This window comes from Drosophila montana, unplaced genomic scaffold, assembly GCF_035044405.1.
Source record: "Drosophila montana isolate Dmon_TW-CO22-7 unplaced genomic scaffold, ASM3504440v1 contig_3031_1, whole genome shotgun sequence".
NCBI lineage: Eukaryota > Metazoa > Arthropoda > Insecta > Diptera > Drosophilidae > Drosophila > Drosophila montana.
The window spans coordinates 366,592-382,915 of record NW_026997907.1 but is presented as its reverse complement, the minus strand read 5'-3'; the positions used below and the strand labels follow the sequence as shown (position 1 = coordinate 382,915).

The 16,324-nt window shown below is 46.6% G+C and overlaps 2 protein-coding genes across 3 annotated transcripts; one reads left to right on the top strand and one right to left on the bottom strand.

The window, feature by feature from the left end:
* The first annotated feature begins 1,623 nt into the window (after positions 1–1,623).
* DNApol-zeta (DNA polymerase zeta catalytic subunit) lies at positions 1,624–9,159 on the top strand. Of its 2 annotated transcripts, none has more exons than XM_064685379.1 (14): positions 1,624–1,833; positions 1,896–2,125; positions 2,186–2,430; positions 2,495–2,736; positions 2,793–3,225; positions 3,281–3,403; positions 3,466–3,879; positions 3,939–4,026; positions 4,091–4,201; positions 4,258–6,340; positions 6,398–7,209; positions 7,277–8,371; positions 8,432–8,659; positions 8,722–9,159. In XM_064685379.1, exons 1-14 carry the CDS (start codon positions 1,714–1,716, stop codon positions 9,110–9,112), a joined length of 6,615 nt encoding a protein of 2,204 aa, XP_064541449.1. In that variant the 5' UTR covers positions 1,624–1,713; the 3' UTR covers positions 9,113–9,159. The 2 variants fall into 2 exon arrangements, with proteins under 2 accessions (XP_064541449.1, XP_064541448.1); XM_064685378.1 differs by having other exon boundaries at positions 2,168–2,430.
* Positions 9,160–9,728: 569 nt separating this feature from the next.
* Positions 9,729–16,263, bottom strand: Nop17l (Nop17 like). Its single transcript, XM_064685417.1, has 5 exons — positions 16,065–16,263; positions 13,209–14,670; positions 12,061–13,147; positions 11,835–11,985; positions 9,729–11,155 (listed from the first exon to the last, which is right to left on the bottom strand). The coding sequence occupies exons 2-5, from the start codon at positions 14,464–14,466 to the stop codon at positions 10,928–10,930; spliced, it is 2,724 nt and encodes a 907-aa protein (XP_064541487.1). The 5' UTR covers positions 14,467–14,670; positions 16,065–16,263; the 3' UTR covers positions 9,729–10,927.
* Positions 16,264–16,324: the final 61 nt, after the last annotated feature.

Here is a 16,324-nt window from a genome sequence, read left to right as displayed (position 1 = left end):
AAAAAAAAACCAATCTTATATACAACAAATTAACATATAGATAAAAGAGAGAAGAACATTAATCGAATACATAAATTTTGATAAAGTTCAGGCACAAATTAACGTGTGTTCATAAGCTTTAAACTAATTTCTGATTGGAACTTTGTGTGCGTGTGTGTGTGTGTGTGTGTGTGTGTGTCTGTTTACACTCTTAAAACTTGTCCTAATCTTAGATTTTGTTAATAACTTCTAATTCTCCTGTGATTTGGCCAAAAAACAAAAAAAACTTAAAATCTTTACAAAAGTGTGCATGAATAAAATAATCAGAACTTCGCTAGCCTCTATATAATATTTAATTATACTATATATACTCTATATATATATTAAAAAGAAAATGCGAATTGTTTTTAACACACATTTTTCTCAATTATAATATATATATATATATTTAATATATATGTATATGGTTATTGCATACATACTTACAACTAATTCAAATCAAAGTTAACTTAGTAATTAATTAAATCATATACAATTATATATATATGTGAGGCAAATCGAATAATTATACATATGACGGTTGATTAACAAATTTGATACTTAACTTATATTATATATATATATATATATATATATATATATGCGTAAAGCAAAGTCTAGTTAAACGAATTAACGAAATGCATGTTACAAATTTGTACAATTAGCAAATTTTTTGCACAATCGCCACATTCAATTTGTTAGCCTAATCCTAATCAAATTTTTTTTCACAACAATGTTTATAAGTATATCGAATGCAATTTATATCAAAATCAGCCAAAGATAAAAACAAATGCTCTTTTTCACAGCTGCGCAGCAACAACAAAACTCAGTTAGGTGGCTCGATGAAGCAATAAATAATTATATAAATATATACTAACATATGTTGACATATTTTATTTAATTAGATCTACTATCCCCACTGGAGCTGTTGCCTCCTCCGGGGATACCAACTCCTTCACAGGCTGCGCCTATGTCACAGCCAGGACAAGTAGCAGGCCCAGGCACACGATAAACTTCATTGTAATTGAGCTTGTTTCTGTTACTATCGGAACTGATAATGTCATTCAATTTGCGCCCCGTATTTATACACCCAAAGTGTCGCTTTTGTCTGCGCTACGCTCAAGCTAAGGGATTCCCGGTGGGCACAGGGGACTTTTAACCTGCCTCGTTGATGAGCAGTTGTTCAAAAAAAGATAAAAATGAAAAGTCAATAGTCTCAGTCTAGGGCATTGTGTAAGGCTTCGCCAACTTTGTCCCAAGTTTAACCCGTCAATATTGGATATCATCAAATACAGCCAAGATTCAATTACAATGAACTGCTTTATAATATAATATAACTAAATATAATGTACTGAGCCTCTTATACCGTAGCTTAATTATATAATTTAAACGATTTTCGAATGAAAAGTGTAATTGGCGCCACATGTTTGAATTTTAACGAGTAGTCGTACCTGTCACGAATCAGCGTTGTATTTTTACAGCGTTGCCAGCCCTTGTAGTCATGCATGGCGGCAATTATTTGAATTGAAATCTGCAAGTACCAAGTACTCGTAACGAGTCGCAAGTTGAATTTCACAACCGAATTTCGCCAGCCCTGGCAGTTATCCGCACAAAAGTAAACAAGTTGCACTAAATAAAGTTGCCGCTGGTTTTTAATGAATTCTGCATATAACTTTGCAAGCAAAACGAAAGAAAATGTCCGCTATAGACGGCATTTACTCCTTGCGGCTTGTAATTGCCGATTTTTACCTGGAAAAACCCGTATTTGGCCTGGATCCCTGCTACTCCGAGTTGCGCGGCAAGGAAATTAAGCGCGTAAATATATAATAACTAATTTGAAATTGTTAATACTACTAATGCTTATATTTGTTGAATAGGTGCCCATAGTGCGTATATTTGGCGCCAATGCCAATGGCCAAAAGTGCTGCATGCATGTGCATGGCGTCTTCCCCTACTTTTATATACCCTACGATAAGCGGGACTTTGAATCTGTCGAACGCGGCATACTGCAAATAGCCATGCACTTGGATAAGGCCATCAATATATCCTTGGGCCAAGGCAGCTCCAATGCGCAGCATGTCTTTAAAATCCAATTGGTAAAGGGCATGTGAGTAAATATCTTTATATAAAATTTAAATTAATGTCTTAGTGTCAACTCCTTCTCAAGTCCTTTCTATGGCTATCATCGCACCGAGCATCAGTTTTTTAAGATTTTCATGTTCAATCCGCGCTTCGTGCGACGCGCCGCCAATTTACTGCAAAGCGGCGCCATATTGAGCAGAAACTTCAATCCCCACGAATCGCATGTACCCTACATTCTGCAATTTATGATTGACTACAATTTGTACGGCATGAGCTATCTGCATGTGCCGCTCGAGGTGGTCAAGTTTCGCAGGCATACGGATGAAGACGGTAAACGTGGACACAAATACTCTCGCTGGACTGGGATTTACACTGCATCCTGTTCTTTTTCCAGTTGTGCCCTATGCGAATGTGAAGCCGGAGCAGCTGCTGGACACCAGTTGCGTTAAGAAGATCGCCTGCAGCGCCTTGGAGGTGGATATCAATTCCAATTTCATACTGAATCGCTTTCAACTGGTCACAAAAAGCAACACGACGCACACAAATCCCGGCATCGAGGCCATTTGGCATGATGAGCACGTGCGCCGCCAGAAGCTGGCCCAAAGCTATGGCGCCGATAGCCAGAAACTAAATGCGGTAAGGCCTTACACGCAAATCCAATCACCCAGCTAATAAATTTGCTGCAATTACAGCTGCCCGTGCTGCAAGTGCCGCCCACACAGGAGCGTCCCAATGTGGAGGTAGCCGAAAGCGATAGCTTCTATCGCGCTGCGCTGGAGAGCAAGCTGTTGTCCTTGGAGCAGACACTGAGCTCAGATCAAACTCTGTCCGATCAGACGCAGATCAGCCATGCGAATGTTACGCTCCAGACCAGCGCCAAGGAGCAGCGACGTCAATTCAATCTGCAAAAGCTGCTGGTCAATGCAGTTTATCCCGATGAATGCACCCAGGATGCACAGCAGCTGCTGATGAATGCATCTGTCATACAAAATCATTTATCGGGCAGCGGCAGTCTGCAGAGCCTGGTGCCGGATGTGGCCAACAGCGAGGCTGCCTTTCTGGACGACACGCTCGTGGACGAGCAGCTCATGGAGACAGAGGGTCCAGTGCCACATGACGCTACCTGTGAGCTAATTGTTTTGATAGCCTTTGATACATTATTTAAACCTAATATATTAAGTGCGCGAGGAGGATTTGGAGCTGCTTGAGGTGTTGCAGCAGCTGGAGGAGGAGCAGAACGCAAATGAATCGCACATCGATTTGGACAGCTCGCTGGCGCCGCTCTCGCAGCAGCACAAACAATGTAAACCCCATTTAAATATAAGCTTAATTACTATTTAAATTAATTTCTGACTACGCTTTTAGTTGAGCTTACGCCTGAGCTGCTGGACAAGCAGACGGCAGCTGCAGCCGCGCAGCAGCCGCTGTCCGAAGACGAAAGCGACAATTCGGACGAGGACAACACCGCGGGCAACATGCACGACTTTTCCGTTGCTCTGGATGACATTGACGAGCTGTTACTTAAGCTAACTCAGAGTCAGCCCAAGCCTCAGACGAAGTCTAGTCAGTCCCCGCAAATGCCGCAAATCGATGGCGCCGATGATCAGCTGCCCCGCACGCCCACCAAAGCCAAGTCCAAGACGCAACAACGGACTCCGCCGCGCACGCCCACGACACCGAAAAGTCGCATCAGCATGCAGCAGCCGCGTACGCCCAAGTCCAGTGCGGCCAAAAAATATGCGCCGCTGCCACTGACCATAACCAGCCGATCCGCACAGAGTAAGCGTGGACCCTTAACTATTAAATCTCCTAATGCTAAAGCTTCTATTCCATTGTAGAGCAGGCGGAGGCAGCAGCTGCAACGCCCCCAGCGAGCAGCGCCGTCAAGACGCGCCTTAGCCAACAGCTAGAGGCGGGCGGCAGAAGGTGTGCACATCGATTTTGTGTCTAAATATCTATAATCCTTTCCTTGTCCATTCACCTTTTGCAGCCCCGCTGTAACGCTGCGCAAGAAACTGGCCATGACTGAGTTGCGCCGCAAGACAATCTCTGCAGAGTCTTTTACTGAGATGTGCAACAAAGCAGCGCAACCGGATGAGCCGTAGGTTGATTTATATATTCAACTTGCAGCCTTTTAAATAGTTTGCTTCCATTTAGTTCACCCCTACGCCGTAGCACGCGCAGTCGCACGCGTGATTTGGACAAAACGCACATCATATGCTCCCTGACACCACGTCGCAGAAATTCTCGCATTTCGGAAGTCTTTGAGTCAGCGAACAATTCAACAAGCACAGCTGAGACTTCAGTGGAGCAGAAGAAACCACGTCGCAGTGCACGCCACAGCGCCAAGCAGGATGCAGAGGAGCGACCTATCGCTAAGGCAGCGCCTAGTTTGGAAATAATTAATAAGGCAACGGACTCGCCCGCTGTAACTAGCGACGATGAGGCAATTGTATCTGACACAGAGAGCGATAGATCTGTGGCTCAGCTACGCAAGACGCCAAATTTGCGACGATTGCGACGCAGCTTTCGCGAATCATTGCTGGCAAAGAGAACGACGCCAGCGAGTAATGAAAGTATAACGTCAGCGAGTGCAATAAGTGCAGCTAAAGCGAGAACAATGTCAGTTACTAAAACAAGAGCGAGTGTTATAAGTCAAATTCCAGCGAGTGCAGTAGCAAGTCCAATGCCAGAGGGTGAAATGGCAGCAAGTGCTAAAAGTCAAATTTCAGCGAGAGAAACGACAATGAGTACAAAAACTGACATAAGTCTAATTCCAGCGAGTGAAACGCCAACGAGTACAAAAAGTCAAGCTTCAACGAGATCAATTAATTGCACTCCTGCGAGTAAATCATCGAGTAAAATATCAACGAGTAATACGACAGCGAGTACAACAACTAATATAAGTAAAATTTTAGCGAGTGAAACGCCAACGAGTACAAAAAGTCAAGTCCTAGCGAGTCCAATGCCAGCAATGAAGTGCACTCCAACGAATAAATTTTCAGCGAGAACAATTCGCACTCCAGCGAGTAAGGCACCAGCGAGTAAGACACCAGCGAATCCAACTCCTCCACTCAACAATGCACCCGAAGAAGATATGAGTGAAGCAATTGTGACACCACAATGTAGTCCACAGAGCATGGCCAGTAATACTCCGGAGCTAATGAAAAGTTTCTATGAGCACTCGTTGATTGTGAACAGTCCGTCCGTATTCAGCGACGATTTGGGCAGTCCGCAGCTGCCCGTGCCATGTAAATTTCTGGCCAGGCCCAGCGGCAGTTCAAGCAACTCCGCAGATCGCAACACGTTTGTAATTGCGCCACTAGAGCTGCCGCCCAGCTATGAGGAAGTGCTGCAGAGCTGCCGCAAACTGGACATACCCGAGTACGTGTTCCAGCAGCCCTTCTATAGCAATCCCGCCGATGTTAGCAAAATGACCGAGGTGGGATTTCTGGTGCTGCGCATACCGGGCAACAAGCTCAACGATTTGGAGCCCTTTCAAAGCTGCGTCCTGGCCAGCCATCAGGGTCTGGCGGCCTGGCGACGCAGGCAATTGGTGGGCATTGCCGGACCAGTCATATTGCAGCGCTATCGCAACGAGCAGCAGGTGCGGGAGTACTTCAGCAGCGAGCAGCGGCTGGTCATGGAGCCGGCAATGAGTCCGCCTAGCCGGCAGGACGCCAAGTTGTGGCTAAAAGCGCGGGAGCTGCACAAGCAGCGCCAAGGCGAGCAGGTGGAGGAGGAGGAGCTGCGCCCGCTGGGCAACGATGTGGATAGCCCCATTAAAATCAAGCGCCAGAAAATAACCATGATGCTCAACGAAGGCGATGGCGAGAGCGCGGCAAGCGGCGATGAGGACGGAGAGCCAAATTGCAGTCGCCTAACCCTGACGCCCATGTCGCAGACGCCAGCAACGCCTCAGCCCGCTGTCAGAGGTAAGCAGCAGGCGAAGGAAACGCCGCTTAGCGGCAAGATGCGCGCCAGACGCGGCACGAAACTTCAATTTCCGGCAGAACAGGATGAGCCGCCAGGCAACAGTCAGTCGAGTGAGCAGAGCGTCGCCAGCAACGACGCCTTGGATGCACTGGAGCGCAGCTCGTTTGTGCGGCAGCTGGACAGCCTGAGCAGCGGAAGGAACAGTCATGAGCTCAGCTTTGGGCTGACCAATGCGACGCTGGACAATACCTTTGGCTTTAAGGTTAATCTGGAGAATCTGCAGCAGGCCAAGGCGGACATTGAGGTGGGCAAACAGTTCAGATCAAGATGTATTTCATGTCTCAAATTTTAATTTCCACAGTGCAACTATTTGACCACCATGACGCTGGAGCTGTTTGTGCCCAGCCGTGACGACCTGCAGCCGGATCCGCTGTACGACGAGATACGCTGCATATTCTATGCCATAGAGCACAGCCTGCCGGCCGCAGCTGGAGCGGAGCAGCAGTCGCTGCCCAGCAAGGCCTGCGGCTATATTATAGTCAGCGATGCCCAGGATTTGGTCAGCGAGGGACGACATCATGGCCTGGACGCCGACATTGAGCTGCAGGTGGTGCAGAGCGAGGCGCAGGCTTTTGAGGCGCTGCTGGCGCTCTGCACGCGCTGGGATGCGGACATCTATGCCGGCTACGAGATTGAAATGAGCTCCTGGGGCTACATCATTGAGCGAGCCAAGCACTTGTGCTTCAATATTGCGCCCCTGCTGTCGCGTGTGCCCACGCAAAAGGTGCGCGACTTTGTGGACGAGGACCGCGAATCGTTTACGGATCTCGATGTGGAGATGAAGCTCTGCGGTCGCATCTTGCTGGACGTCTGGCGTCTGATGCGCTCCGAGATCGCGCTCACCTCGTACACCTTCGAGAATGTCATGTATCACATTCTGCACAAGCGTTGTCCCTGGCACAGTCCGCGCTCCCTGACAGATTGGTTTGCCTCGCCCTGCACGCGCTGGATTGTGCTGGAGTATTATTTGGAACGTGTGCGCGGCACCTTGGCGCTGCTCGACCAGCTGGATCTGCTGGGACGCACCAGCGAGATGGCCAAATTGATTGGCATACAGTTTTACGAGGTGCTCTCGCGCGGCTCACAGTTTCGCGTGGAGAGCATGATGCTGCGGTGGGTACATATAGATGCTCTATATATAGTTGCAATATTAAATATTTATTCTCTGTCGCAACCACAGCATAGCGAAGCCCAAGAATCTGGTGCCGCTCTCGCCGAGCGTGCAGCAGCGCGCGCACATGCGTGCACCGGAGTATCTGGCGCTCATCATGGAGCCCGAGTCACGTTTCTATGCTGATCCCCTCATCGTGCTGGACTTTCAGAGCCTCTATCCGAGCATGATCATAGCCTACAACTATTGTTTCTCCACTTGTTTGGGCCGGGTCGAGCATCTGGGCAGCAGCACCCCTTTCGAGTTTGGCGCCTCGCAGTTGCGTGTCTCGCGTCCGTTGCTGCAGCAGCTGCTGGAACGCGATCTGGTCACAATCTCACCCTGCGGCGTCGTCTTTGTGAAGCGGCAGGTGCGCGAGGGCATCTTGCCGCGCATGCTCAGCGAAATACTGGACACTCGGCTGATGGTGAAGCAATCGATGAAGCTGCATCGCGACAGCACCGCGCTGCAGCGTGTGCTCCATTCACGGCAGCTGGGCTTGAAGCTGATGGCAAATGTCACCTATGGCTATACGGCGGCCAATTTCAGTGGTCGCATGCCCGCCGTCGAGGTGGGCGATACGGTGGTATCCAAGGGCCGTGAGACGCTGGAGCGTGCCATCAAACTGGTCGAGACGCACGAGAAGTGGAATGTGCGCGTCGTCTACGGCGACACGGACTCAATGTTTGTCCTGGTGCCCGGACGCAATCGTGCGGAGGCCTTTCGCATTGGCGAGGAAATTGCACAGGCGGTCACTGAAATGAATCCGCATCCGGTCAAACTGAAGCTGGAGAAGGTCTATCAGCCGTGCGTGCTGCAGACCAAAAAACGCTACGTCGGCTACATGTACGAGACGCCCGACCAGCAGCAGCCGGTCTACGAGGCCAAGGGCATCGAGACGGTGCGACGTGATGGCTGTCCAGCGGTGGCCAAAATGCTGGAGAAGGTGCTGCGGCTGCTCTTCGAAACGGCGGACGTCAGTCGGATCAAGCAGTACGTGTGCCGGCAGTTCACCAAGCTGCTCTCCGGACGCGCCAATCTGCAGGATCTCATCTTTGCCAAGGAGTTTCGCGGCCTAAACGGCTATAAGCCCACAGCCTGTGTGCCTGCGCTGGAGATGACGCGGTTAGTAAGGGATATAAAGATTTCATCATATAAAGATTTCATTATTTTCACCCCACCCAGCAAATGGATGCAAAAGGATCCCAGACGCGTGCCGCGTCGCGGTGAACGTGTCCCCTTTTGCATAATCAATGGTCCGCCCGGCGTGCCGCTGATACGTCTGGTGCGCAGTCCGCACGAGGTGCTCGCCAACGAGGGCTACAAAATCAATGCCATTTACTATATAACCAAGGCTATAATTCCGCCACTGAATCGCTGCCTGCTGCTCATCGGAGCGGATGTGAAGGATTGGTAAGCCAGGGAATCAGCTGCATTGTCAGGATAATCCACCTAAGATTTCCTCTGCTCCACAGGTTCAGCAATTTGCCGCGCAGGCTGCTCATGACACCGGCTCTGTCAACAGCTGGTGAGCTGATGAATCGCGGCAGCGCCAAGTCCACCATATCGCAATATTTCTCAACGACCAGCTGCATCATCGACTGCGGCCGCCAGACCAAGGCGGGCATCTGCACGGATTGTGCCCGCAATGCCAGCAAGTGCGTCGTCACGCTGCAGGCCAAGCTGGCGCAGCTGGAGCGCGGCTACAGGCTAACCCAGCAGATATGCCAGGCCTGTTGCGGCCGGTTGGGTGAGCTGCAATGCGGCTCACTGGACTGCCCGGTGCTGTATGTGCTGGAGGTGAAGCGGCGGGAGCTGCAGCAGACGCCGCACATACGCAAACAGCTGGAGGAACGCTTCAACTAGTTCAATATCGCTTGTATATATGTAAATATATATTGGAAACCTAGAAAACAATTCTAGTCTAGATATGACTTCATTTAAGAGAGGTATTTTCCTTTGAAGATCCTGACTATCGATGGGCAATCAAGAATCCGCATTCCAAGTTTAGGCAAGGAGTAAGTAAGATCACAATTTTTGATGCCAATTAGTTGTATGGAGTTGGAACTCGTTAAGCCCCTAATATGTCCAAGATCAAGCTGCATTTAAGCGAGATAATTTGGTTCATTAAAACAAATTATGAGTTAATAGCCGAGTGACGAGGGATTCTATACTAAGATGATATTTCTGCTACGCTCCCGGACTAACAAGGAACCAAAAGCGTTGGCTCCTAAATGACGTATATAAATCCTTGGTTATTCTATTCCGTAGATATAGTCCAAGTCAATTTATGGGGCAAAATCCCATTAAATTTCATAAGGACTTTCTGATGACAATTTATTCTAGGCAGTTCCATGAGTGCAATAAGGCATCTCTTTCCAAGATCGGAGTCCGAGCAGCTATCACCCGGATTTGCGACCCCCAATTCAGTTTTCTAGCTCTTCCAGTTAAAGCTGTATGCATAGACATATATGTATATATATATATTGTTTTTGTTGTATATTTAACTTGCGACTGTTTAAAAAAGTTAAAATACTACACGTTCGATCAGTGTCGGCAGCCCCGTATATATATATGTAAATAGCTTAAACACTATGAATGCAGGTGTGTGTGTGTGTGTGGGTGTGTGTGTATTAGGTGTGTAGCATATATGCAATGTTAACTATTGATATTGTTTAGTTGCCGTTTGTAATTTGCATTAGCAATTTGTTCAAATTAATTTCTTGAGAGATTTTCCATTTGTTTTAATTAAATATTTATATATTTGTTTTGTATGCATGCATGTGTGTATGTGTGTGTGTATGTGTGTATGTGTGTATGTGTGTATGTGTATGTGTATGTGTATGTGTATGTGTATGTGTATGTGTATGTGTATGTGTATGTGTATGTGTATGTGTATGTGTATGTGTATGTGTATGTGTATGTGTATGTGTATGTGTATGTGTATGTGTATGTGTATGTGTATGTGTATGTGTATGTGTATGTGTAGTGTATGTGTATGTGTATGTGTATGTGTATGTGTATGTGTATGTGTGTGTGTGTGTGTGTGTGTGTGTGTGTGTGTGTGTGTGTGTGTGTGTGTGTGTGTGTGTGTGTGTGTGTGTGTGTGTGTGTGTGTGTGTGTGTGTGTGTGTGTGTGTGTGTGTGTGTGTGTGTGTGTGTGTGTGTGTGTGTGTGTGTGTGTGTGTGTGTGTGTGTGTGTGTGTGTGTGTGTGTGTGTGTGTGTGTGTGTGTGTGTGTGTGTGTATAATCAGATGGTAATGCGTTTTGTACAATCTAAAATATTATTATGAGAACGTTGCAATTTAACAATTTTTCCAATTTATGTTTAACCGAATTAAATAACAATTATTTGTATGTATGTATATAACCATGTACATAAGTGAATTTTTGTGTTCATTTTGATTTTGTTGTTTGCCCTGATTTATCCTTCATTATATATATATACATATATATATATATGTATGGGTGTGTACCTAAACAATTTGTAATTGTATATGGTTATTAAATTGAGCGCGTTTTTGCTGATAAACAACGTTTACCATTTACGATTATGAACTCTTGTTTCACAAAAAAAAAAAATAAATCAGTACAATAAAAGTAGCTTCAAAAATTCCCTTTGAAAATTTGCCTCGAAAAATAACACACGCACAGTTGCTGTACCGAGCGCTCGAGGTGCTCTTACATATCCTCATCATCTTCGTCATCCTCGTCATCGTCATCCATTTCAAACATCATGGCATTCTTGGCATCAGCCTCATTGCGTTTAGTTTCCTCTTCGTTGTTGTGATTGTTGTTGTTGTTGGTCAAGTCCAGGCCGCTATCGTGCATCGAAAGCTTCTTGTTCTTGTCCTGGTTGTGACCATTGTTATTGTTAGGCTGCTTGAAATACTGTGCATTGGCAGCGGTCTGAGGGCGAGAGTAGAATCAAAGATATTTAGTAATTGCAATGAGTCAAAATATAAATAAAATTAAATAGAAATAATCGCTCTTGAATTCTGCAGCTTTTCTAAGTTGAACAATTATAGTAAACCTAATTCTAAAGGATCCCATGGCGTCCTGTCATATGCGTTTATACTGGCATTTATTCTAACAGCTTTCACCTAACATGTTCATATGTAACATCGCCCTGTTATATTAAGCGGCTGTTAGCAACTGCCACTTATCAAAGTTATATCAAGAGTTCATCATTCGATCAAATGTTTACTTAAATTACACACAAATTGCAAATACAAATACTGTATCATATCATTATCATTATCACTCGGCGTTTGACCTTCGTTTAATGACTAGTTAGTGGCTGATTTAACTTAAATCGCAATAGCACTGCCGCGAACTGGAATGCTTTAGTTTCAATTATTGTATTTACTCGCGAACTAATTTGCAATTTGAGACAAATATTTAACTAGCTCAGACGCGTTTAAGACTAGACCTAAAGCTCTCAATAGCCAAATGGGTCAGACAATAGAAACTAACACTCGGACTAGACATGGATAAGGCATTCCAATACAATCAATGTTCGCGTCTAGCACTAATTCAATTAGCTCCAATCGGCAAATTAACAAGCTGGCGCAAATCACAAGTTTACCTTGTGGGCGGGCGGCTGCTGGCCATTGCCATGCTCCACCTCCTCGTAGTCCGCCGAGTCGCCCTCGCTGAGGCGACGCTGTTGGGCGCGCAATTTGCAATCGCGACGCTTTTGATTCTTCTTTCGCTGGCCCAGTATGCTCGAGTCGAGCCTAAAAATAGAGATGCCAAAATTCAATTAGATGGAATTGAATACAATTGGATTCGTGTTATATTTTTAGACGCACCTGAACACTTGCTTCATAATGTGATCATTAAATCTAACAGTCTTCTTGCAGCTCTCCGATAGACCTGCATCTCCCTCTCCGCCACGCTCCTCGGGTATGCCACCAAATGATTGTGAGAAACCGATTCCCGGTGCATCCACCGAGCATGAATATGTTGAGGAGCAATCATCAATTGAGGAGCAGCTATCGGATATGGAGGGGCGTGGTCCATAGCGACTGAAACGTTTCAATATGCCACGTTGCACGCAGCTGCTGCTCTCATTGCATTCCGAGTAGCTGCGCTGCTTGCGCTGCGGCAGCTTCAGCGTGGCCACCGGCTGAGACACGTTCTGCAGCAAGCGCTCCGGCGAGGCATCTTTGGGTGGCGGCAGCTGCTGCTGTTGCTTCTCGCGCTGCAGCTCCTCTTGTGCCGCCTTGAGCTCCTCACAGGCAGATTCAGAGAGCGAGCGTTGCTTCTTGTTGCGCTTGCGCTGCTTCTTGTTTAGCTTCTTCTGCTGCTGCAGCTGTTGCAGTTGTTGTTGTTGCTGCTGTTGCTGCAGCTCTATACTATCTACAGGATCAGTGCTCTCCTGTGGCATGATGCTCACCTCCAATGCATGTTCCAGATCATTGTGATCCATGTTAATATACAGCGACTTCTCTGAAGCCAAGCTGCAGCTCTCGTACTCTTTCTCATTATTGTTGTATTGGCCAAAAACTGGATATTCCTTGAGATCATTGCTATCGGGTCCAGCCAGATAGCTAGGCAGCAGCATGCAGTGCTCATTCATATACAGCCTCAAGACCACATTCTCATCGGCGGCATCAACATCGATATGATCGATCTGCAGCTGCGGCTCAAGCCCATCGGGCAGCTGCACTAGGAACGCATAGTGGGTGGGATAATAGCCACTGCCCATGGAGGCGAATTGCAAATGCAGGCCGCGTGCCTGCTGCAGTGTCTGCATGGAATCCGGTTGCACATTGGACACATGCAACACAAAGGCAATCACATTGTCCAGTATGTTGCAGTCAAACGAGGCGGGCAGCTGATAGTGCAGGTTGTCCTTCAGAAACGAGCGGGGCGAAACAACGGCAGTGGGTGGGACTGTTGGATAAGACATGTTAAAGCAGCACTTTATAGGACATATATAAAGTGAACTACTTACATGCATCGGACTCATCGGCTTGGTCATGCGAATGCAGCTCAACAATGGCATCGCCCTCCGCCTCAGCCTCAGCTTCAGCTTCAGCTTCATCTTCGACGGGCGACTCGCCGTTGGAGTTGAGCTCCACGCCGCTGTCCTCGCGGGTGAGCGTGCGCACGGTGTCGTGCAAATTGCGCTGTTGACGTGCCGTGGAACGGACCACGGGCAGCGTTATGCACAGACGTCTGTGCTCGGTATCGAAGCGTGCATTGCCGGCTTTATCGTTCACCGTGTAGGGCAGATCCAGCTTTAGTCGGTACTTGGCTCCTTGACGCTCGCTGAGCAGATAAATGGACTTCTCCGTGACATCCAGCTGACAGCCAGCCGTAGAGCTGAGCAGCGGCAATTCGATTTCAACGACCAGAGCACGTGGCACAGTCGCCTGCAGTTTGGCATCCAGTTCATCTGTGTACTCGGCCAAGTCCACATCGTGGCTGTGCTTGATGCTGTACTTGGGCACGGCAAACGTTGGAGTAGGCGTCACTTTTGTCTTCATGGGGAGCACCTTGGGCTGGTCGGAGTTTGCTTCCGGCTTCTTGGGGTACATGTGCTCCAGTGGATGCGGTTCCAGTTCCTCGGCCGTGGCATCCTTGGATAATTTGCGCAGCACAGTGGGCCGTGCAAGACCCTTATAGTCGAGCTTGGGAAACTTGAGATTGGCCCGATCCAAATTCACCTTATACTCGCGCTCGACACCATCCAGTGCGGTATCTATAAGGCATTGACGGAACTGCGCATTACGCTTACCCAGATGTAGTGCATCCGGATGGAAGACGACATCAAAAACCTTGCATTGCTTGTTATTGGCATCGAGATCGTCGCGGGGCGGCGTCTGGGCCATCGGTATGGACCAGCTGAGACCCTTCTGCCCAGTTTGCGAATCGACAGAAACCTCATTATTGGGCCGCTCCACGACAGTGGAGCTGGCAATATTAATAAAACACTTTAGTTCGCCATCAATGGACGTTTTTACAACAAAACCCGGCTGCGGATGGATAAAGGTTACATCGACGCCGCGCTCCTTTTCTAGCTGCGTTATCTCCTTCTCGTAGAGCTTACGATTCTCCGGATCTTGAATTTCGTCAACGTAATCGAAGAACAATTTGCGAAACTCTTCGTTGCTTAAAGCCTGGCGAATGCGATCGAATTCATCCGTGGTTATGTCCAACTTTTCATTGCCATGGATCTTTGAGTGTTTATTGCGTGTGGAAGCGGACATAGCTTCGAATGCTGTAACTTGCACTCACTATCACTATCACTATCTCACTCTTGCTCTCACTGACACGCGCAATTCGAAAAAAAAAGAGCTTTAAACACTTGTTGCACTATTTTTAATAATTTTACAGTTAGTAAGGAACACGTAAGCCGTACGAAATGCTAGTTAACGTTGCTTTTTAATGTTATTATAGCGTTCTAGTTGTTTCTGCAAAGAGAAAAGACAGAAAGAGAGAGATGGTAATTTAACATTTGACAGCTGATGCAATAAGACTCAAAATTGATTTTCGTTAGAAGCCGCATTCTGACGTATGCACACACACACACACACATGCAAAATCGATGAGCGGCTTATCGCTCGATTGTCGTAGGTTTCGCAACATATGTGTGGGCAACCCCCCTCCATTATCTACCCTCACACACAGCAATATATAGATAATATAGAATAAAATATAGTTATCTATATGCATATGGATGTAAATTGAAATCGGATTCAAAATGACGCTAGCCAACATGACACTGCTCTCTCATCCATTATCTTGCTCTCTCAGCACAATTTGCCGGCTGCATTGTGCAGCCTTTTTTTTTGGCAACAGCGAAATGTATTATTACATTTCTATGTATGTTATAGTTATGTAATGTAGCAAAACGGACATGGGAAACGAAGGCGGACAGAATGGAAGGCGTAGTGAGATCAAGCGTTTTATTATTGAGCAAAAACGAAAAGCAAACGTACTGCGTAGTTTGCCGTTTTGTTGTGGCCGTTGTTTCGTATCAGTGTTTGTGTGTCGATGTTTGCGGCGCGAGCGAACTTTTACGAATGAGCATTAAACGCCGGCAAATGCTTTGCACGCAGAGGAGGCCGCATGCTGAATGCGACGAAGAAGAGTACGGCGGAGAAGAGGGCGACGCTAGATAAGCACAGGCAGCTAACCAACCACTTGCCCTCAATTGTTTGTGTCTGCTGCTGTTGTTGTTGTTGTTTAGCGAGGTTCTGTATATAAATGAACATATATATGTTTGTAATGTGTGCCCAGCCCAGATGAGATGGGATGTCAAAACAAACTGTATACACATAGGGACACAGGACGATAGAATAATAGAAAAGTGGACGACAAGCAAACACATGTTCTGCCCCTTGGATCAGCGTGTTGTGCGTACACGCGCAAAAGAAAATGTGGAAAAATTATTAGTTACGTGACCAAGGAGAGCACATCCATCTATGTGTGTGTGCGTGAGCTAGTTCATATGTAAATATGTATGTACATACACAATCGGCGTTTGATCAATATCGATACAAACGGAGGAAAATTGATTGATTTTCTGCATAAAGCATGGCCACAAGATGAAACCGGTCCGAACAAACTAAGCAGACTCTTAGCACACGCCCACTTGAACAGGATTTACGGAGAATTGCAGAGGAGCCCCGTTGCAAGATTATGTTGACAATCCGCTTGAACTTGAGCACGATGAGGAAAGTCAATGACCACCAATCGGCTTCTACAGCAGCCACAATTAGAAAAACAATAGAACTAGACTTGAGACTGCATTTTCTTCTAACAGACACAAACATGCAGAGGTACACACACAGGCCAAACTTACCTAAAAAATATATATGTATAAATACATACGTGTATGCACTGTAAATAATTATTAACCGCACAGAACTCTTTTTAATATTTTTTTTTTATGTTAAATTACTGTGAAATTGTCTTTGAAGTTTTTTTCAGAAATTCTAGAAACTTTTCAGTTGATCAATTTTTTCCAGGCGAAGCAAGCTGAGGACCGGCTCAGTGTGACCTAAACAACGTGACGACGTGTGTTTTAAATAGTTAGCTCTAACAGCATTTGGTATTATTATA

Bases quoted from the DNA above. Each gene is read 5' to 3' on its own strand.
- DNApol-zeta (XM_064685378.1), top strand. From the start codon at position 1,714: ATGTCCGCTATAGACGGCATTTACTCCTTGCGGCTTGTAATTGCCGAT. The intron at 3,226-3,280 runs GTGAGCTAATTG...TAATATATTAAG, and splicing joins AGTGCCACATGACGCTACCT to TGCGCGAGGAGGATTTGGAG. The intron at 8,660-8,721 runs GTAAGCCAGGGA...TCTGCTCCACAG, and splicing joins GGAGCGGATGTGAAGGATTG to GTTCAGCAATTTGCCGCGCA.
- Nop17l (XM_064685417.1), bottom strand. From the start codon at position 14,466: ATGTCCGCTTCCACACGCAATAAACACTCAAAGATCCATGGCAATGAA. The intron at 13,148-13,208 runs GTAAGTAGTTCA...CTTATCCAACAG, and splicing joins AGCCGATGAGTCCGATGCAT to TCCCACCCACTGCCGTTGTT. The intron at 11,156-11,834 runs GTAAACTTGTGA...TCTCGCCCTCAG, and splicing joins AGCAGCCGCCCGCCCACAAG to ACCGCTGCCAATGCACAGTA.